The sequence below is a fragment of the Schistocerca piceifrons genome, chromosome 3 (assembly GCF_021461385.2).
Source record: "Schistocerca piceifrons isolate TAMUIC-IGC-003096 chromosome 3, iqSchPice1.1, whole genome shotgun sequence".
NCBI lineage: Eukaryota > Metazoa > Arthropoda > Insecta > Orthoptera > Acrididae > Schistocerca > Schistocerca piceifrons.
The window spans coordinates 911748459-911772456 of record NC_060140.1 but is presented as its reverse complement, the minus strand read 5'-3'; the positions used below and the strand labels follow the sequence as shown (position 1 = coordinate 911772456).

At 39.1% G+C, this 23998-nt stretch overlaps 1 protein-coding gene across 1 annotated transcript in view; it reads left to right on the top strand.

The window, feature by feature from the left end:
* The window catches only part of LOC124788023 (methenyltetrahydrofolate synthase domain-containing protein), a 148665-nt gene that overhangs the window by 26070 nt on the left and 98597 nt on the right, over window positions 1–23998 (top strand). Inside the window, exon 3 of the mRNA XM_047255084.1 lies at window positions 13414–13618. Coding sequence (XP_047111040.1) covers window positions 13414–13618 — 205 coding nt within the window. The remainder of the gene's footprint in view (window positions 1–13413; window positions 13619–23998) is intronic.

Sequence of the window (23998 nt, the reverse complement as noted above, 5' to 3'; positions counted from 1 at the left end):
TTTACCGTGAATGTGGTGTTTTACATTTGCTAACATCATGTGACAAATTCCAGTGGTCTCTTCAGTCCAAGTCTTTGACACACAGACACACATTGTACTGCCATTTGTTCTGATCAATAATTGACGAAGCTTCACTGCGCAACAAATTATATCTTCAAAGGCTGGCTGTACATACCCATTTCAATTCCTTAATGTGATGTTTAGTGTTGATGTATGGTTTTCCCACATGGAGCATTACTGCTGACATAACAGTATATTTCCTTGTGTGATGGTGGACAGGTATTTGACTTGGGAGAATCATATAAATAACACCTGTTGTAACATGAGGGCAATTATATTTCTAATGAGAAAAACTTTGAGCACAAGAAACACACAAACAATACTAATGATATACTATGGGCTAGTCCAAACACAACTGTCATATGGTATCCTGGTATGGGGAAATGCAAATGTGCATATACGAAGATTATTAAAACTACAAAAGAAAGCTGTAACATTTATAGCGAAATTACCTTGTAGATACACCTGCAGAAACAAATTAAGTGAAATAAAAATTATGATTGTCATGTCTCCATAGGAGACAACAAAATATCTTTGGATTCAGAGGAGAAAGTTGATGATTGAAATTTTGTGAAAGAATCTCACTGCAGTGAGATGCACTATCATTTTTATGATACCACCCACATGGGCATCGTATCCATGACACACTCTCCCTTATTTCACGACAATACAAAATGAGGTCCCTTCCTTTGAAATTTTTTCATGTCATCTGTCAAACCTATCTGGTAAGGATACCACCCCATACAGAAATACTCTAGAAGAGAACAGACAAGCATAGTGTAAGCAATCTCTTTAGTACATTTTTTCAACTTCTCACAAATTTTCTGATTATAAATTGCAGTATTTGGTGGTTCACTTTTAGCACAACATTTTACTGAAACAGTCACTACAGGATTGTATTTTGTTTGTGTTACTAAATTATTACAACTGCTCTCTTCTGGAGCCTGAACACAGTATCCACATAGGCTGCACATCTCCCACCCTAAATTTTAATCCCATATGTGAATGTAGATGTATTAATCGGTTGTACATTTCTTCCAGGGCAGTAGTTATTATGGTTGTGAGACAGTTTAATGAGTACAGAGCACAGCTAATAATTTTATGCATATTAACTGATACGATTTTCTGTGTAAGATGCTCATGCATCAAAATATCTAATGTTGTTGTTGGTGTTGTGGTCTTCAGTCCTGAGACTGGTTTGATACAGCTCTCCATGCTACTCTATCCTGTGCAAGCTTCTTCATCTCCCAGTACCTACTGCAGCCTACATCCTTCTGTATCTGCTTAATGTATTCATCTCTTGGTCTCCCTCTACAATTTTTAACCTCCACGCTGCCCTCCAGTACTAAATTGGTGATCCCTTGATGCCTCAGAACATGTCCTACCAACCGAACCCTTCTTCTAGTCAAGTTGTGCCACAAACTCCTCCCCAATTCTATTCAATACCTCCTCATTAGTTATGTGATCTACCCGTCTAATCTTCTGCATCCTTCTGTAGCTCCACATTTCGAAAGCTTCTATTCTCTTCTTGTCCAATCTATTTATCGTCCATGTTTCACTTCTATACATGGCTACACCCCATACAAATACTTTCAGAAATGACTTCCTGACACTTAAATATATTCTCGATGTTAACAAATTTCTCTTCTTCAGAAACGCTTTCCTTGCCATTGCCAGTCTACATTTTATATCATCTCTACTTCAACCATCATCAGTTATTTTGCTCCCCAAATAGCAAAACTCCTTTACTACTTTAAGTATCTCATTTCCTAATCTAATTCCCTCAGCATCACCCGACTTAATTCGACTACATTCCATTATCCTCGTTTTGCTTTTGTTGATGTTCATCTTATACCCTCCTTTCAAGACACTGTCCATTCCACTCAACTGCTCTTCCAAGGGATCACCAATTTAGTATTGGAGGAAAGTGTGGAGGGTAAAAATCATAGAGGGAGACCAAGAGATGAATACACGAAACAGATTCAGAAGGATGTAGGTTGCAGTAGGTACTGGGAGATGAAGAAGCTTGCACAGGATAGAGTAGCATGGAGAGCTGCATCAAACCAGTCTCAGGACTGAAGACCACAACAACAACAAGTTGTAGAGTCAGTATTGCCTCACATGTTCCAACATTTCTATGGAATCCGAACTGATCTCCCCGTGGTCGGCTTCTACCAGTTTTTCAATTCGTCTGTAAAGAAATCGCGTTAGTGTTTTGCAGCTGTGACTTATTAAACTGATGGTTCGGTAATTTTCACATCTGTCAACACCTGCTTTCTTTGGGATTGGAATTATTATATTCTTCTCGAAGTCTGAGGGAATTTTGCCTGTCTCATACATCTTGCTCACCAGATGTTAGAGCTTTGTCAGGACTGGCTCTCCCAAGGCTGTCAGTAGTTCCAATGGAATGTTGTCTACTCCGGGGGCCTTGTTTCGACTCAGGTCTTTCAGTGCTCTCTCAAACTCTTCACGCAGTATCATATCTTCCATTTCATCTTCATCTACCTCCTCTTCCATTTCCCTAATATTGTTCTCAAGAACATCGCCCCTGTATAGACCCTCTATATACTCCTTCCACCTTTCTGCTTTCCCTGCTTTGCTTAGAACTGGGTTTCCATCTGAGCTCTTGATATTCATGCAAGTGGTTCTCTTTTCTCCAAAGGTCTCTTTAATTTTCCTGTAGTCAGTATCTATCTTACCCCTCATGAGATAAGCCTCTACATCCTTACATTTGTCCTCTAGCCATCCCTGCTTAGCCATTTTGCACTTCCTGTCGATCTCATTTTTGAGATGTTTGTATTCCTTTTTGTCTGCTTCACTTACTGCATTTTTGTATTTTCTCCTTTTATCAATTAAATTCAGTATCTCTTCTGTTACCTAAGGATTTCTACTAGCCCTTGTCTTTTTACCTACTTGCTCCTCTGCTGCCTTCACTATTTCATTCCTCAAAGCTACCCATTCTTCTTCTACTGTATTTCTCGCCCCCATTCCTGTCAATTGTTCCCTTATGCTCTCCCTGAAACTCTGTACAACCTCTGGTTCTTTCAGTTTATCCAGGTCCCATCTCCTTAAATTCCCACCTTTTTGCATTTTCTTCAGTTTTAATCTACAGTTCATAACCAATTGACTGTGGTCAGAGTCCACCTCTGCTCTGGAAATGTCTTACAATTTAAAATCTCGTTCCTAAATCTCTGTCTTACCATTATATAATCTATCTGAAACCTTCTAGTATCTCCAGGGTTGTTCTATGTATACAACCTTCTTTCTTGATTCTTGAACCAAGTGTTAGCTATGATTAAGTTATGCTCTGTGCAAAATTCTGCCAGGTGTCTTTCTCTTTCATTTCTTAGCCCCAGTCCATATTCACCTACTAAATTTCCTTCTCCTCCTTTTCTACTGTCGAATTCCAGTCACCCATGACTATTAAATTTTTGTCTCCCTTCACTACCTGAATAATTTATTTTATCTCATCATACATTTCATCAATTTCTTCATCATCTGCAGAACAGGGAATCAGTGATCATAAGGCCATTGCAGCATCCCTGAATATGGACGTTAATAGGAATATAAAAAAGGGAGGAAGGTTTATCTGTTTAGCAAGAGTAATAGAAGGCAGATTTCAGACTACCTAACAGATCAAAACGAAAATTTCTGTTCCGACACTGACAATGTTGAGTGTTTATGGAAAAAGTTCATGGCAATCGTAAAATGCGTTTTAGACAGGTACGTGCCGAGTAAAACTGTGAGGGACGGGAAAAACCCACCGTGGTACAACAACAAAGTTAGGAAACTACTGCGAAAGCAAAGAGAGCTCCACTCCAAGTTTAAACGCAGCCAAAACCTCTCAGACAAACAGAAGCTAAACGATGTCAAAGTTAGCGTAAGGAGGGCTATGCGTGAAGCGTTCATTGAATTCGAAAGTAAAATTCTATGTACCGACTTGACAGAAAATCCTAGGAAGTTCTGGTCTTACGTTAAATCAGTAAGTGGCTCGAAACAGCATATCCAGACACTACGGGATGATGATGGCATTGAAACAGAGGATGACACGCGTAAAGCTGAAATACTAAACACCTTTTTCCAAAGCTGTTTCACAGAGGAAGACCGCACTGCAGTTCCTTCTCTAAATCCTCGCACAAACGAAAAAATGGCTGACATCAAAATAAGTGTCCAAGGAATAGAAAAGCAACTGGAATCACTCAATAGAGGAAAGTCCACTGGACCTGACGGGATACCAATTCGATTCTAGACAGAGTACGCAAAAGAACTTGCCCCCCTTCTAACAGCCGTGTACCGCAAGTCTCTAGAGGAACGGAAGGTTCCAAATGATTGGAAAAGAGCACAGATAGTCCCAGTCTTCAAGAAGGGTCGTCGAGCAGATGCGCAAAACTATAGACCTATATCTCTTACGTCGATCTCTTGTAGAATTTTAGAACATGTTTTTTGCTTGCGTATCATGTCATTTCTGGAAACCCAGAATCTACTATGTAGGAATCAACATGGATTCCGGAAACAGCGATCGTGTGAGACCCAACTCGCTTTATTTGTTCATGAGACCCAGAAAATATTAGATACAGGCTCCCAGGTAGATGCTATTTTTCTTGACTTCCGGAAGGCGTTCAATACAGTTCCGCACTGTCGCCTGATAAACAAAGTAAGAGCCTACGGAATATCAGACCAGCTGTGTGGCTGGATTGAAGAGTTTTTAGCAAACAGAACACAGCATGTTGTTATCAATGGAGAGACGTCTACAGACGTTAAAGTAACCTCTGGCGTGCTACAGGGGAGTGTTATGGGACCATTGCTTTTCACAATATATATAAATGACTTAGTAGATAGTGTCGGAAGTTCCATGCGGCTTTTCGCGGATGATGCTGTAGTATACAGAGAAGTTGCAGCATTAGAAAATTGTAGCGAAATGCAGGAAGATCTGCAGCGGATAGGCACTTGGTGCAGGGAGTGGCAACTGACCCTTAACATGTTGTTGTTGTGGTCTTCAGTCCTGAGACTGGTTTGATGCAGCTCTCCATGCTACTCTATCCTGTGCAAGCTTTTTCATCTCCCAGTACCTACTGCAACCTACATCCTTCTGAATCTGCTTAGTGTATTCATCTCTTGGTCTCCCTCTATGATTTTTACCCTCCACGCTGCCCTCCAATACTAAATTGGTGATCCCTTGATGCCTCAGAACATGTCCTACCAACCGATCCCTTCTTCTGGTCAAGTTGTGCCACAAACTTCTCTTCTCCCCAATCCTATTCAATACTTCCTCATTAGTTATGTGATCTACCCATCTAATCTTCAGCATTCTTCTGTAGCACCACATTTCGAAAGCTTCTATTCTCTTCTTGTCCAAACTATTTATCGTCCATGTTTCACTTCCATACATGGCTACACTCCATACGAATACTTTCAGAAATGACTTCCTGACACTTAAATCAATACTGGATGTTAACAAATTTCTCTTCTTCAGAAACGCTTTCCTTGCCATTGCCAGCCTACATTTTATATCCTCTCTACTTCGACCATCATCAGTTATTTTGCTCCCCAAATAGCAAAACTCCTTTACTACTTTAAGTGCCTCATTTCCTAATCTAATTCCCTCAGCATCACCCGACTTAATTAGACTACATTCCATTATCCTTGTTTTGCTTTTGTTGATGTTCATCTTATATCCTCCTTTCAAGACACCGTCCATTCCATTCAACTGCTCTTCCAAGTACTTTGCTGTCTCTGACAGAATTACAATGTCATTGGCGAACCTCAAAGTTTTTATTTCTTCTCCATGAATTTTAATACCTACTCCGAATTTTTCTTTTGTTTCCTTTACTGCTTGCTCAATATACAGATTGAACAACATCGGGGAGAGGCTACAACCCTGTCTTACTCCCTTCCCAACCACTGCTTCCCTTTCATGTCCCTCGACTCTTATAACTGCCATCTGGTTTCTGTACAAATTGTAAATAGCCTTTCGCTCCCTGTATTTTACCCCTGCCACCTTTAGAATTTGAAAGAGAGTATTCCAGTCAACATTGTCAAAAGCTTTCTCTAAGTCTACAAATGCTAGAAACGTAGGTTTGCCTTTCCTTAATCTTTCTTCTAAGATAAGTCGTAAGCTCAGTATTGCCTCACGTGTTCCAGTGTTTCTACGGAATCCAAACTGATCTTCCACGAGGTTGGCTTCTACTAGTTTTTCCATTCGTCTGTAAAGAATTCCTGTTAGTATTTTGCAGCTGTGACTTATTAAGCTGATAGTTTGGTAATTTTCACATCTGTCAACACCTGCTTTCTTTGGGATTGGAATTATTATATTCTTCTTGAAGTCTGAGGGTATTTCGCCTGTTTCATACATTTTGCTCACCAGATGGTAGAGTTTTGTCAGGACTGGCTCTCCCACGGCCGTCAGTAGTTCCAATGGAATATTGTCTACTCCGGGGGCCTTGTTTCGACTCAGGTCTTTCAGTGCTCTGTCAAACTCTTCGCGCAGTATCATATCTCCGATTTCATCTTCATCTACATCCTCTTCCATTTCCATAATATTGTCCTCAAGTACATCGCCCTTGTATAGACCCTCTATATACTCCTTCCACCGTTCTGCTTTCCCTTCTTTGCTTAGAACTGGGTTTCCATCTGAGCTCTTGATATTCATACAAGTCGTTCTCTTATCTCCAAAGGTGTCTTTGATTTTCCTGTAGGCGGTATCTATCTTACCCCTAGTGAGATAGGCCTCTACATCCTTACATTTGTCCTCTGGCCATCCATGCTTAGCCATTTTGCACTTCCTGTCGTTCTCATTTTTGAGACGTTTGTATTCCTTTTTGCCTGTTTCACTTACTGCATTTTTATATTTTCTCCTTTCATCAATTAAATTCAATATTTCTTCTGTTACCCAAGGATTTCTCCTAGCCCTCGTCTTTTTACCTACTTGATCCTCTGCTGCCTTCACTACTTCATCCCTCAAAGCTACCCATTCTTCTTCTACTGTATTTATTTCCCCCATTCCTGTCAATTGCTCCCTTATGCTCTCCCTGAATCTCTGTACAACCTCTGGTTCTTTTAGTTTATCCAGGTCCCATCTCCTTAAATTCCCACCTTTTTGCAGTTTCTTCAGTTTTAATCTACAGGTCATAACCAATAGATTGTGGTCAGAGTCCACATCTGCCCCTGGAAATGTCTTACAATTTAAAACCTGGTTCCTAAATCTCTGTCTTACCATTATATAATCAATCTGATACCTTTTAGTATCTCCAGGGTTCTTCCATGTATACAACCTTCTTTCATGATTCTTAAACCAAGTGTTAGTTATGATTAAGTTGTGCTCTGTGCAAAATTCGACCAGGCGGCTTCCTCTTTCATTTCTGTCCCCCAATCCATATTCACCTACTATGTTTCCTTCTCTCCCTTTTCCTACACTCGAATTCCAGTCACCCATGACTATTAAATTTTCGTCTCCCTTCACAATCTGAATAATTTCTTTTATTTCATCATACATTTCTTCAATTTCTTCGTCATCTGCAGAGCTAGTTGGCATATAAACTTCTACTACTGTAGTAGGTGTGGGCTTCGTATCTATCTTGGCCATAATAATGCGTTCACTATGCTGTTTGTAGTAGCTTACCCGCATTCCTATTTTCCTATTCATTATTAAACCTACTCCTGCATTACCCCTATTTGACTTTGTGTTTATAACCCTGTAGTCACCTGACCAGAAGTCTTGTTCCTCCTGCCACCGAACTTCACTAATTCCCACTATATCTAACTTCAACCTATCCATTTCCCTTTTTAAATTTTCTAACCTACCTGCCCGATTAAGGGATCTGACATTCTACGCTCCGATCCGTAGAACGCCAGTTTTTTTTCTACTGATAACGACATCCTCTTGAGTAGTCCCCGCCCGGAGATCTGAATGGGGGACTATTTTACCTCCGGAATATTTTACCCAAGAGGACGCCATCATCATGTAATCATACAGTAAAGCTGCATGCCCTCGGGAAAAATTATGGCTGTAGTTTCCCCTTGCTTTCAGCCGTTCGCAGTACCAGCACAGCAAGGCCGTTTTGGTTATTGTTACAAGGCCAGATCAGTCAATCATCCAGACTGTTGCCCTTGCAACTACTGAAAAGGCTGCTGCCCCTCTTCAGGAACCACACGTTTGTCTGGCCTCTCAACAGATACCCCTCCGTTGTGGTTGCACCTACGGTACGGCTATCTGTATCGCTGAGGCACGCAAGCCTCCCCACCAACGGCAAGGTCCATGGTTCATGGGGGGGGGGACCCTTAACATAGACCCTTAACATAGACAAATGTAATGTATTGCGAATACATAGAAAGAAGGATCCTTTATTGTATGATTATATGATAGCGGAACAAACACTGGTAGCAGTTACTTCTGTAAAATATCTGGGAGTATGCGTGCGGAACGATTTGAAGTGGAATGATCATATAAAATTAATTGTTGGTAAGGCGGGTACCAGGTTGAGATTCATTGGGAGAGTGCTTAGAAAATGTAGTTCATCAACAAAGGAGGTGGCTTACAAAACACTCGTTCGACCTATACTTGAGTATTGCTCATCAGTGTGGGATCCGTACCAGATCGGTCTGACAGAGGAGATAGAGAAGATCCAAAGAAGAGCGGCGCGTTTCGTCACAGGGTTATTTGGTAACCGTGATAGCGTTACGGAGATGTTTAATAAACTCAAGTGGCAGACTCTGCAAGAGAGGCGCTCTGCATCGCGGTGTAGCTTGCTCGCCAGGTTTCGAGAGGGTGCGTTTCTGGATGAGGTATCGAATATATTGCTTCCCCCTACTTATACCTCCCGAGGAGATCACGAATGTAAAATTAGAGAGATTAGAGCGCGCACGGAGGCTTTCAGACAGTCGTTCTTCCCGCGAACCATACGCGACTGGAACAGGAAAGGGAGGTAATGACAGTGGCACGTAAAGTGCCCTCCGCCACACACCGTTGGGTGGCTTGCGGAGTATCAATGTAGATGTAGATGTAGATGTAGAGCTAGTTGGCATATAAACTTGTACTACTGTAGTAGGTGTGGCCTTCGTATCTATCTTGGCTACAATAATGCGTTCACTATGCTCTTTGTAGTAGCTTCCCCGCACTCCTATTCTTTTATTCATTATTAAACCTACTCCTGCATTACCCCTATTTTATTTTGTATTTATAACCCTGAATTCACCTGACCAAAAGCCTTGTTCCTCCTGCCACCAAACTTCACTAATTCCCACTACATCTAACTTTAACCTATCCATTTCCCTTTTTAAATTTTCTAACCTACCTGCCCGATTAAGGGATTTGACATTCCATGCTCCAATCCGTAGAATGCGTTTTCTTTCTCCTGATAACAACATCCTCTTGAGTAGACCCCGCCCAGAGATCCGAATGGGGGACTATTTTACCTGCGGAATACTTTACCCAAGAGGACGCCATCATCATTTAATCATACAGTAAAGCTGTGTGCCCTCGGGAAAAATATCTAATAAGTATGGGAATTAAAATTCTTGAAAGAAAGCAAACAATTCAGGAGTAAAGATAACTACTTACTGAATAGGAGAGGCATTGAGTTGTCGACAGACACATAAACGGGACTGAAAACTTCGCCTGCTTTGACTAGTTTCACAGATGGCCTTGCCACCAGTGGGATAGGATAATTCTGTAATGGGACTGGAGTAGTCACAGGAGATGGGGGGAGGGGGGGGGGGAACACTTATCCTTATTCAGAGGGTGTTCATTGAAATGTGTGGCAAGGGCCTCCCAGCGGGTAGACCTGATTGCCTGGTGCAAGTCTTTTGAGGTGACACCACTTTGGCAACTTGCGCGTCAATGAGGATGAAATGATGATGATGAAGACGACACAAACACCCAGTTCCAGAGCAGAGAAAATCTCCAATCCATCCGGAAATTGAACCCGGCCCCTCCTGGCATGACAAGCCAGCATGCTGTCCACTCAGCTACAGTGGCTGACAGTGGGTGTTTATTTATCATAAGATATTCTGTAATCAGACAACTTGTTCTCATTACCGTTTTGCATTTAAAACACTTGAGTACATTCGTAACTAATATAATCACAATAGTTCACTAACTTTGAGCTACTTATGCAACACTTTGTTGGTGTTGTGTATCAAATTTGGCCACTGTGATATGTTATGTTAATAAGATAAAAAAATGGCCCATTTTTTTTTTTCATTTGGAAGCACATAAACATTTTGGCATGATATTTTTCACAGTTAGAAACTGCTCCTCATTTTTTAAATATGGTATGGCACATTTTCTTCTATCACCTAAATAAGAATTTAAAAATCTGATTCTTTGCTTCCTTTATTCAACACTTTACAGAAAAAAGTTGGTACTGCTGTTTGGATTTCTCTTCTAGGAATCGGTACTGCTGTTTGGATTTCTCTTCTAGGAATCCATATTGTGATTTGCTAAGCAAGCTGTATTTACTGAAGAAATATTCCATCTCAACAACAATTACTCTCTCAAGTAATTTAGAAAGTGTGAGGCCACTGAAACTGGCCTGTAATTGATTGTGAAGCTGATTGCTTCCATTTTATTCACTGGTTGTTGTTCAGTGATTTAAGAGGTCAGGAAAAATCCTCTTGGCAGCTGAACTGCACTACCCACTTTCAAACTGTTGCTGTGTCATCCTTTTAAGCTTCAGTAACTTCCACATCAGTTACACATTTCCTTTGTTCATTTTTCAGCAGTTTTCATGAATAATAGTATGCTACTCAACACAAATATCATTTAAAAGCTTACAAACTCACAGATAACTTTGATTTCCTGACTTCTGAGAAAGACTGTGTAGGGTTAGAGTGGCTGTCTGTAGCATCAGCTGATGTTTGGCATCAGTTTAGATCTAGATTGTGGTGAGCACAAAGTCGTGACCTGATCATAACAATTTATTACAGAATAACTGTTTGACATAATAATTTGCATTTGATGCCGTTACGTAGGTTAGTGTTACTAGTTTTTTGTTAAGACCACTTACATTAGTAAACCTCAGCGTGTGCTCCCTTGGTAGCTCGGAGAATGTCGAGACGGTATTCCAGTTCCCGTCAGGTGTTTTGTAACGTGTTCTGTCACAGTACCCACTGCAGCTTATATCCTAGCCTTCAGTTCGTTGACATCAGCAACCGGTGTGACGAAGACTCTATCTTTCATATAGCCCCAGAAACAAAAAGTCAAGGGGTGTCATGTCTGGAGAACGGGATGGCCAGGGTGTTGGACCATTCTTTCCAATTCACTGATCTGGAAATGTTTCATCCAGGAAATCACGCACTATCAAAGCCCAGTGGGGCAGGGTGCTCCATCTTGCTGGAAAATTATCCATGGTTGATATTCTTCTAACTGTGGGGCAATGACCTGTTGCAAACCATCTAAGTAAATGTTGGTGGTAATTAATTTTTCCGCAAAGAAAAATGGACCAAAAACCTTGTTACGCATGAGGCCGCAGAAACATTCAATTTTGTGCTGTCTCACTGTAACTATACAGTAGCATGTGGAGACTCTGAACCCCATATAAGGACATTATGCCTATTTACCATTCCACTGACATGAAAGGTGGATTCATCAGTAAAGCATATGCAATTTAAATAATTGTTAGCGCCATCAATCCTGTTGAGAATCTCAGTTGCAAATTCAGCATGTGTCAGCGAATCATTCAGTTGCAAGGCCTGCACGATTTGCAGTTTGTAAGCATGCAATGTAAGCCTTTCATGAAGAATCTTCACCACACTTGCTTGTGGTATTTGAAGTTCACATGATGCTTGATGAGTTGATTTAGATCAACTCTGTTGAAACGATTGCCAAACACAATCAACAGTTGCATCACTCTCACGAGGCCTGCCACTTTGAGGACGATCTTCAATGCTGCCTGTTTCATTAAACGTTGCCTACCGTCACTTTATTGATTTAACATCAGGAAGGCTGCTTCCAAAGAAGCCCAAAACTTACACTGGGCACTGATGGGCGGTTTCATTTTGTGAAACCAAAGCACACATTGCGCTTTCTCCTGCTTTGACGCCATTTCTCCAGCAACTAACGTGACCTAACAGACTGCATCGGTGTTGTAGAGCACAAGCGCCATCTGTTGGTCACAACAACTAATAACACTAACCAGCCTAATGACATCAAATGTAACTTATTATGTCAAATGGTTATTCTGTTAAAAATATACACCACCACCTTCTTGGGGAGGCAGGGTGGAGGGGGATCAGATGAAATTATTGAAACTTAAACCTGGAGTTGAATACTCTGTATCAATCACCACTAGTTTTACTGGACTTTTATGACTTTAATTATGTACCCAGAATGAAACGACAGTCTCCTTGGCAAGCAGCATACTGATTATGTGAGCACCAGTGCTCAGACACATGCTCTTGACACATTGTATCTCAGAAGTCAGATTTGGATTCAGTGGTTTTTGACTTTAAAAAAGCTTCGGATTTTGTACTACATCAAAATCTGTCAGGGAAATTATTGTAATGTGTAATATTGATCTAGGTTTTTGACTTAATTGAAAACATCCTGACAGCCAGAATGTAACATATTGTCATGAATGAAGAGTCACTACAGATGCTAAATTAATTTAATTGTGCCCCAAGAATGTATGATAGGATTGTGCATAATATGTTAATAAATTTTTCGGAGAATATTATTTACAATCTTGGCACACTTCATATGTGACACATTTATCAAAATGGTGGGTATATTCTGTAAAAATCATAATACTATGAAGTCTGGTCTTGGAAAAGTATCCAAGTGACGCAAACAAGTATAAATACACAGTAGTAGACTTTAAAAACTCAAAATCCAGTAGTTTTTGGCTTCATGATTAACCAGTAGAGCTAGTCATTTCATTCAAATACTTTGGAAATATTTTGTGGATTTACTTAGTGGAACAATCACATACATTCAATCATAGATTATGCAAATAGCAAGATGGATTTCTTTTGGTAGAATACTGGGGAACTATCTTGCTTGGAAAAAAGTTTGCCGGTAGAACATCTTTAGAAATACTTCCCTAGTGTTCAAGATCCAGTTGAACTCTTCAGGCACTGATAACATAGGGAGTGCAGGAGGTGTTTTGCAAGTTAATAATGATGAACTAGTTAGCATACAAACAATAAACGTGAAATTGTGGTTAAAGGATTTTGGGACAACTACCATGTCATGAACCAAAGGTGTGAAATGTTTAATCCCATTTTTAATGTGATTTTTGTATTTTATTGTATATTTCTTATTTAAATAATGAAAATATTCTCATCTTATTTAAATTACTGTCATTAGTTTCTCATCTGTATGATGAGTTTTATTTTATTTTTCATTTTGCCCCACAGGCAGGAAAAACTGTGTTAGTGCCAATACCACGTTTACGCAATGGATTATTAAAACAAATACAGTTGCCAGTGGGAGCATCAAATAAAGATTGTAGAGTTGGAGCATCTCGAAAAGGACTTGAGCTGTATGGAAAACCCATTGGATTGGATGCCAAGATCAAAGTTGATTTAGTTATTATTGGCTCTGTTGCAGTTTCAAAAGAAGGTACGTTAATGTTACTGAGTTTTATAAGTGCTTTTGTTAGATTTTCATTAGACTAGTATCATTGGCAACTTGCATTTCTGCATATATTCGACCTACTCATATTGCTTAATGCACGAAATGGAGGCGACAGGGAACTGAGCCAGAAAAGGATCTAATCTATATTCCGGAAACAATGGCCATTGGCCTGCTGGAGTATGGTGTTTAGTCAGTTTTCCCCATTTGTTTAGGCAAATACTCGGCTGGTTCTTTCTCTACACCTCTGAAACACAACATACAAATAGTGAAATACAAACACACAGAGGATGTAGCTTGTGCTTTCACAGACAACCGGCACACAGAACTTTCCTCACATAGGGTAACTAACAGTTGGGCAACAGCAAGTGCGTCCTACTAACTATTTTAATGTAAGTGCCAGCTCATGGATTGACAACTGCCAATCATTAGCACTTCCTGGTATGTAAGGGACAAATTCATTTATTAATTTTTCATCTGTTGATCACCTTTACAGTGGTACTGGACATCTCAGGTTCTAAATTAACAAATCATTTGATATTTATAGAAGACACATCTAACAGAAACATGTAATAGTTTCATGTTTACACTTACTACAAGCAGTTTTCTAGCTTCAGACAAATTTCAAGTTTCAGGTAAAGTTTGCAATGCACCGTTGCATACTTCTGTATGTTATATTTACAATTTATTATTTTGTGGCAGATAAATTACCAAGGGAATAATTGCCTTTTATTCCAATCTGTCATTTAAGTATCATGGAAACCTCGTGAACTGGTGCTAAAAATCCCCTTACATTGTAACAAGAAGCCAAGATCAGGTGACTTCTTAATTTTTGTTTGAAAGAAGCCCATATTTTTGTGTTCTTGATCAGCATGGAAATTTATCATTAAATATGAATCCAGCATTTTCAGGTTATTTTTTGCTTAACTTAAGCATTTTTTTCTGTACATAACAGTTTTCTGTAAATTTAATGCTGTATTGTTAACATCTTCGTTCAGCAAAGCAGGAAAGGTTACTCTTAAAAACATATTTATCCATAGCTGTACAGTCAGTATTTGAAATTATTTAAATTTATTTCTGCAGTACTACTTACATGATATATTTCTAATGTAATTAATAGCCTCCTTCTGCAGTTTCTGTAGCGGGAAACCAGCTTTTCTATGCCCTCTTTGTTTAGTTATTTCGCAACAATACAGATTTTTCTTTGTTCAAAAACAATAGTGTATTAAAAGTCTACACAGTAAAGCTTAACAATGACAAAAACTGTCATTGTGCCAAAGAGCATGTAACAGTCTGTGTCTGATAAAACAGAGACATTTAAGTGTCATCTAAGTTGTTAAGTAAAAATGTTCACAACACAAAACTGTAACACTCTTCGTAGAAAGATGCTGCTAGTGAAGAGAGCCACTGTTGAACACTGTTTTTTGCCTTGTCATTGCTGTGAAAGCACTTTCCTCCAGAATCATGTTTCAAGTTCAAGAACAAGTAGTAGACAGAAGGTGTGAGACTGGGGCTGTACAGCAGGTGAATGAACTGCTCTCAGTTGAATTGTTGAATAAGGTTTTGAGTGGCACCAGCAAACAGGGGACTTGCACTGTCTTGAAGCAACTCAATGCCTTGACTGAGCATTATACGACTTTTGTTTTGAACTGCATACTGTACTACATTGACGCATTCACCTCTGGGAAGGAATTCAGCAAGCAAAAAATGATGCAAAAAACACTCTCTCTTTTCACTAGTGCCATCTTGGTGTGAGTAGGACATAGAAAATTTGATTTCTCACTATAACTTATGTCTGAACTACGGTGACAGCTATGTAGAAAAATAGTTTAAGAAATGCTCTTTCTTGTAAAAATAAATTTTGGATTGAAGAAAGGAGGGTCTTTTTTTCCAAATCAGTACCTACTTTCTGGACATTTGCTTACACGCCTTAATTCCTTTGACCCCTATGGGGTCACAGGACACCCAAGAGAACTCGCCATGCATCTCTGTCTTTGGCCATTTCCCTCAGTTCCACCCAGGTCTTGCCAACTCTCCTTGCTTCCCCTTCCACCATCCTCCTCCATGTACCTCTACTTTCTATCATGTATCTATTCCTCTATAGGTGTCTTGTTTGTTTCTCTCCAGAGATCTTCTCCGGCCGCGGTGGTCTAGCGGTTCTAGGCGCTCAGTCCGGAACCGCGCGACTGCTACAGTCGCAGGTTCGAATCCTGCCTCGGGCATGGATGTGTGTGATGTCCTTAGGTTAGTTAGGTTTAAGTAGTTCTAAGTTCTAGGGGACTGATGACCACAGATGTTAAGTCCCATAGTGCTCAGAGCCATTTTTTCCAGAGATCTTCATTATTTATTTTTTCTGGCCACCAGATATTCATTATGAAGCTCTGTAATTACGATGTTATCTTTGTTTCTGGGAGAACAGACAATGCATTTGTATTGAAAATATGAATTTTGGTTTTGCATGTGATGTTTCTGTTTCTCCATATTGGGTACAGTTATATGAAGGCAGCATTTGCCTTCTTCATGCAGTTCTTCACATCTTCTCTGGCTCCACCATCTTCTATCAACACATTACCCAGATACAGGAATGAATTGACAATCTCCACTTGCTGCTCCCCTAAAAGCAGTGGCACTTCCATTTTACGAGAATTTATTCTTATTTCCTTTGTTTTACTTATGTTAACTTGGGCCCAGCAACTTCTTTTTCTTTTTGCATTGAGTTTAATTTATCTTTCTTATCTGTCAGCCTTTGAGATAATAAAACAATGTTGTTGGCTGAGTGGTCAGCACGACGGAATGCCATACCTAATGGCCTTTGAGCTAATAAAACAATGTTGTTTGTGAATTCCAAATCATCCAGATGTCTATGGATCACCCATTGGATTCCTCATCTCTTGTCCGCACTGGCTCTTCTCATAAATGAGTCAAGGGCAAGTAGGAAGAGAGTTGATGACAAAGTGCTAACCTGCTGGGCTCTGGCTATTATCTCTGTTGGATGTGTCAGATTTCCCTTGTGGAATACACAACATTTGTAGCAATCATACAGGTCTTTGGCGATGTTTAGAGTCTTCTGTGGTATACCATACTTCGGTGACACCTGCCATAAAACTTGATCTTTCACAGAATTGAAGGCCTTTTGAAAACCGATAAATGCCAGGTACATTGTTGCTTTGACTCTTTGCTTTGCTCTAATATGATCCTAAGAGTATTAATAAGATCATCATGACTGCTTTGTGACTGAAAACCAACTTGTTCTTTATGCAGTCAATTTTTGATTGAATCTTTAATCCTATTTAAAATAATTCTGGTTAGGGCCTCACTGGGTGCTGACGGCCAGTTGTTACAATCCAAAAAAATTCCTTTTTTTTTTGTGGAACTTTACCACTCTGCACTCCTGGTGATTTCCCTTCAAGCCAAATATGCTTTAGCTAGGGATGGAGCATTTCAACAAAGCTTTTTAATATCGGCTTTTCACAGTTCCGGTGCTATGTTGTCTGGGTCTGGAGCCTTTGCATTTTTTAGATTTCTCAAAGCACTTCTTATTTCACCCATTGTGGGACACTGCAGATTTTTATCTTGATCTGCTTCAGCTTCCTCTGGAACATCGCTCACCTGTTCCTTTTGGTTGTCTTTATGATTTAACAACTCCTTGAAATACTCCACCCATCTCTGTAGCTGTGCCTGTTGCTTTGTAATCATCATCCGATCCTTGCCCTTAACTGGCCATCATGTCTAAAGTTCTTCATTGAGAGTTGTTTGGTGGTATTGTACAGCTCCTTTATATTTCCCTGTCTTGCTGCCTCTGCTGATAACTGTGTTAATATAAACACTGCAAATGACAATAGAGAATCAACAACATTTATTGATTCAATTAAAAAGTCTGGTTTTAAACTAAATTTTTCGGAATTCACCAGAGAAAATATTCACTCAGCAACATGCATCGACAACATTGTAACAAATTACTACTTTGATAATGTACATAAATTCTGTCTAGACTGAGGACTTTCTGATCACTCAGCCTCATTTGTCTCACTGGCAAAAACTGATAAACATAATATAAGAAAAACATATATCAAAAGAAGTTTCTGTGAAACAAATATTGAAATATTCTGTGAGAAACTAAGTAAAGTTAAGTGGTATTTCATGGATGGTGATTCAACAAATGATAACTTTAGTACATTCTTAAACACTTTTCTTGAAGTATTTAATGAAGCTTTCCCACCAAGATCGTATTGCAATAAAACGTCAAGTAAGATAAGATGGATCACACCAGGAATAAAAATATCGAGTGAGAGGAAAAGGAAGCTACACAATCAACTGAAGTACAACAAAGATCCTGATTTTGTAAAATATGTTAGAAACTATAAAACTATTTTTAATAAAAGTTGTGAAAGCTTCAAAACAAATGGCAAATACCAAATTCATTCTAGGGCAGAAAAATAAAACAACGGCAGTATGGTCTGTAGTTAAGTCTGAATTAGGTGTCCGAAATCATAAACAAGACATTTTAGAAATCAAACTTAAGGAAAAATGTGTTGTAAATCCAGCTCAAATAACTGAGTACTTCATAAATGTAGCAAAATCTGATTTAGACATAGCAAATTATGAGTAGAAAGTAAATGGTTTTGGGTTAAAAGGCGATACCAGTGAATGTCTCAAAAAATTCAACACAGTCTCAGCAAAATTTGTTGAAAATGTCATACTCTCCTTAAAAGACAAAAACACTGCTGGCTGGGATGGGATACCCACCAAAATAATTAAAACAGTTTACAACAAAATAGCTCATCCTCTCTCTCTCTCTCATAATAAACAAGTCCTTTGAAGAAGGTTACTTCCCTGATCTTTTGAAACACACGTAAGTAAAACCATTGCTTAAAAAAGGTTCAAAATATGATATGGGAAATTATCGCCCCATCTCAATACTCCGTCATATCAAAAATTTTTGAAAAAATTGCTGTTTTACAGATACAAAGCTTCATCACACAGAATGATATCATTTCAAATAACCAATTCGGCTTCCACCAAGGCAAAAACACAGTAGATGTGATAAATGAGTTTATCAAAAAAATTACTTCATCACCAGGTAAGAAAGCTAAGGTCACAGGAATATTCTGTGATCTTACAAAAGCATTCGACTATGTAAACCATGCCCTGATGCTTTTCTAACTCAGCAGGTATGGAATAAGAGATGTTGATTTGAAATGGTTTGAATCATATCTCTTGGAGGGGAAACAAATGGTAGTAATCACATCAAATGGAGCAGATCACTTCTCTGAGTGGAAAACTGTGTCACAAGGTGTTCCTCAAGGCTCAATCCTTGGACCAATTTTATTCCTGTTTTATGTAAATGACTTGCCTCTCAATATAAATACTCATTTAACTTTGTTTGCAGATGATACTTCTGCCCTAATTGAAAATGAAAATTCTGACAATATACCACAGAGTGTCATGAATATGTTAAGTAACCTGGAAACATGGTGCAGTCAAAATGGCTTAAGGCTAAACACTTCAAAAACCCACATGATGAGTTTTAAAACCAAACATTCAAGAACTGAAGAAATCTGTGTAACTCACAACAATCAAAAAATGGAAGAACTTGATTCAGTCAGGTTCCTGAGAATAAACTTGAACAGAACTTTGAGTTAGAATTCTAATATACTCATAGAATATCTAGCAAATAAATTAAACAACCTTACATTTGCAATGGAAATTTTAGCCTGTGCCACTGATATGGCCACCAGGAAAATAGCATATTATAGCTACTTTGAATCAGTTATTCGATATGGAATAATTTTTTTGGAGAAACTCGGGAAATGTTACACTAATTTTAAAGTTCCAAAAAAGAATCATTCGCAACATATGCTCTGCACAGCCGAGGGCATCATGTCGACCATTATTTAAAGACCTAAAAATATTAACTGTCCCCCCCTCTTTACACATCTTTGAGGTGATTCTTTTCTGACGCAGCAGAGCTGATCTATACAAAAAAATCATTTTGAACACTCGTATGACACAAGGCATAAAGAGAACTTTATGCTCACCTCTCATCACTTAAAAATGCATGCTCAGACTCCTCAGTATACCGCCATGAAAATTCACAACACAATAAAAGGGTGTGACATAATGAATATAAAGATAAATATTTTAAAAAGCAAGTTCCATGATTTTCTAATTGAACAATGGTACCACTCTGTGGAAGATTTCATGAAGGACAAAGTGATACTTTGAGCTGGATGCCTAAAATGGAATAAAAATTTATGATAATAGTATATGTAAATACTGTAACTTTGACAAATTGCAAGTAAGTAAACGCTCTACAAAGTAAGTGTGACAAAATTTTAAATTAGCAGATTTGAACCTTGACATGTCTCCTGTACATCAGACACATATTCTGAAATTGTGTACGTTGTGAGATGAATAAAACATATTTCACATTTGGTCATATATCCACTTCCTTTTATCTCGCCTTATTCTCATTTTCAATCTTTTGTTTGCCTCCGTATATTCTTTATGCACATCAATCTTCTGCACTTTTGTCTTACAAAAATTTAACTTTTAGTTTTTTCCTGCGGCTAATGTCATTCCAGGTATCATCAGAGATCCATTCATTTCTGTGATGTGTCTTAAATCCTGATATGTTCTCTCCAACATCTAGATAGCTATCTTTAAGTTTCTGCCAACCTGTTTCAGTTCCTTCCTACATAAAGGTTTTGTCGGAGAGTACCTGGAATCTGTTTTGTAGTTCAAAGGCAAATGTTTCTTTTATATGTTGGTCTTCTAAACTTGCCACTTTTTACTTAATTTTCTCCTGTGATTGAGCTTGCTTCTATTTGCCACTGTCTTCAATCTGAACTCAGCTAAAACTAGGTGGTGGTCACTTCCAACATCTGCTCCTCTCTTATTTCTGTCATTTTACAGAGAATGTCAAAATTTATAGCCTATGGCTATATGGTCTATCTGATTTTCAGGAACTTGATCTGGTGAGATCTATGTTATCTTACGGCAGTTTCCATGACTAGGCCATGCTCAGTGTGTGCAGTTCAGCATCTGCATTTCTGTTCCCAATGCTGTGTACACCCATGACGTATTCAAGCCTTTCGTTTTCTGAAACGACTTAAGCGTTCAACTCTCCCATTAAAATTTTTATGTCTCTGCAACTAGTTTGTATAAGGACACCATTTAGCTCTGTAAAAAATCTGTTAATTCTTCTTCAGGCACTTCAGTAGGTGCATATCATTGAATTAAAGTGATATTTTGCACATTTGTTCTAAAGAGTTCGGTTAGTATCCTTTCTGACACTGGTTTCCACTCTAGTAAACTCCTTTTGCAGTTTTTAGACAGTAAGAGCCCAAAACCATTCCTATGCATTGCATCTTCACTTGTCTGCGCTGCTTACAGCAGCTCTCCACCACATTGTGTTTAAACTTCCCCAGATTCTGGACACCTTATTTCACACAGTCCCACTATATTCAGTATTTTTTGCCCCGCATTTGTGTATGACGTAAACTGTATGGATAAGTGTGGCCTTTGTGCATTTTTAGTAACCTGTTGCTGTTGACAGATTTTTTATGGAGGAGAAACATATTTGTGCTCATTTTTGAACATGTTTTATTTATAAGATCATCCCACATGTACAACTGTCAGCCATCAGCTACAGCTGTTTACTGCAATGAACTTTAGAAAAACATGTATCTCCTGGCTTGATCATCAGCCTTGATTACCTGATTTTGCTTGTATTCTCATGTATATTGTCTCACTTCCATTTATGAAAAGATTGCTTTCACCAAAATATATATTTGCTAGCTCTTTAAATTTTGTCAAACATCCTCATTTCCTCAGTAAAATCTTCTCAGTTCACAAACTGCGTCACTGCAAACAAAGAACTTAAGCTTTAGATAGTTGTCTCCACCATCACCATCAGAAGATAAAATCACTGACTACCAGACAGACAGTGATTTTAACTCATGGTGACAATGATGGAGGCAGCTATAAAAAGCTCAAGTGTTTTATTGGTAGTGATGCAGCTTGTAAACTGAGAAGATTTTATGAAGTTCCCATCACAAAAGACTTCAATGACACATCCTCATGTCTTAGTCCTTCACTGTTTAATTGGTTAGTACTGGAAATGTGTGTAAAGAATATATGATCAGTTCTTAGTTTACAGTTTCTACCATATCATTTACACTGATGGGCCAAAACATTATAACCACTGCCCATTGTGAGGTTGAATGTCTTCTGGTGGTGCTGAGGGCATGTGACACAGTGAGGAAAAAATGTAAGCGGAAGAGAGATGAATGGACAGACATTATAGTGAAGATACGGGACGCAAATCCGGAAATCCACTGATATAAGTAGTTTTGACAAAGGACACATTGTTGTGGTGCTGCAGCTGAAAGTGAGAATCTCTGAAACTGCAAACCTGTTTGCCTGTTGGCGTACTATTGTTGTGAGCACATATGGAAAGTGATTGGAGGATGGTGAAATAATGAGTAGGCCATATTATGCTACTGGAAGATTACATCTCATCACAAAATGTAGAGGCTAGAGGATCCACCACTGTAATCCAGGATAGGTAGTGACCTGTAGCAGATTTAATGACAGAGTACAATGCTGGTGCAGGCACAGGTGTTTCAGAACACACCATTCAAAGGGCATTGTTGAACATGGAGCTCCACATCACACAACCCCTACGTGCTCCTGCATTAACTCAAAACCACATCATCAGTTATGATTGCAGTGAGCACAGCATCACTGAGTTTGCACTGTGGATCAACAGAGATGTGTTACCTGTTGAACGAATCACATTTCTTATTACACCTGGTCAATTGTTGGGTCCTTACACACTGTATCCAGGTAAATGGCTGCACGAAACATATTCGTCACACCATGGATGCAGGCCAGTGACGGCAGAATTATGCAATGGGGAACATTGAATTGAGCTTCTGTGGGTTCTGTGGTAGTAATCAAAGGCAAAGTGAAGCGTTATTGCGGGCCACTTGCATCACTTTGTGCTTGATGTCTGCCCCTATGGCGATAACGTCTTTCAAAAGGATAACTGTCCATGTTGCAAAGCCAGAATCATGCTACATTGGTTTGAGAAGCATTGCAGAGAACTCAAATTGATGTCTTGGCCAGCAAATGTTCCTGATCTGTACCCATTGGAACACACATTGGGTGCCAGCTGTGTGCCCGTAAACCACCATCCATAATTTGCAGGAATTACTTGACCTGTGCATAGACATTTGGTGCCATACACTTCTGAAATCTAGTCAAACACTTGTGGAATCCATGCCAGGCAGAATCTCTGTTGTACTATGTTTGAAATTTGGAACAATACCCTATTAAACAGGTGGTCATAACGTTTTGGCTCATTGGTTATGTAAAGAATAAAAAGTAACGGTGACAGTACTGAACCTTGTGGTGCTTGTTTCTAACCTCTCAAAATTGAATGCATGTTGTCCAGTCTGTCAGCAATCTTACAGTTTATCTATACACATAGTTATCAACATTGCAGGAAATGGAGATTGTTACACTGTGAAGCACCAGCCCAATATTTATGAACTTTGTTGAGATTAGAGATGGGCATAGTCATTCATCCTTGGGAACTAGTTCACTGGTGAACGTTCTTTTTTGGGAACTGTTCAGTTTTACTTGTTCACAGTTCATTGTGCTTGGTATACGATTTTTATGAAAAATTGAAAATTAGTAGCGTAGGTGACTGAAGATGGAAGGCGTGAAGACGGGGGCTTGCCTCCCCCTGGAGTACAGAGTTTTCATTCATAACAGAATTCTTACACACTTGTAATTTTCATGATTCTGCAAAACATCTTGTTTAGCCAACCGTAGTGTTATGCGGCTGATCGCAGTGGAATAATATAAGGTGGCGCACGAAATCCAGCTCTGCGTATAGACTGTTCACCAATTTTGTTGACCACTCCGAGCAGAGCAGATAAACATGTAATAATTAGGCAGTGAAGAAATAACAAATAAGATAATGCAAACAACTTTGGAACAATAAATGATGATTGGTGGGCGACAGTGAGCAGTCTAGTACTCGGGGCCGATCTTTCGTGCGCCACCCTGTACCACAGAAATAATATTGTAGGAGTTACAAAATGTGACACCATACACTCAATTACAAAGCGTGGGCTTCATGCGGTTGTGAGTCGGTCTACCTTCCATAGCAATGAACATACTCTTATACCTTGGATCAAAAAAAGACGGAAAATGGCCACTCGTGTGTGACATGCCGACATCCTTTGCATGTGTAATAACAAAAAGTCTTGCCTTTTTACAAGTATTTCTTCCGCTGTTTATCGAAATAGTGATGTAAGCTGATACACCGTTTTGTTACCTGAAAGTATGTATGTA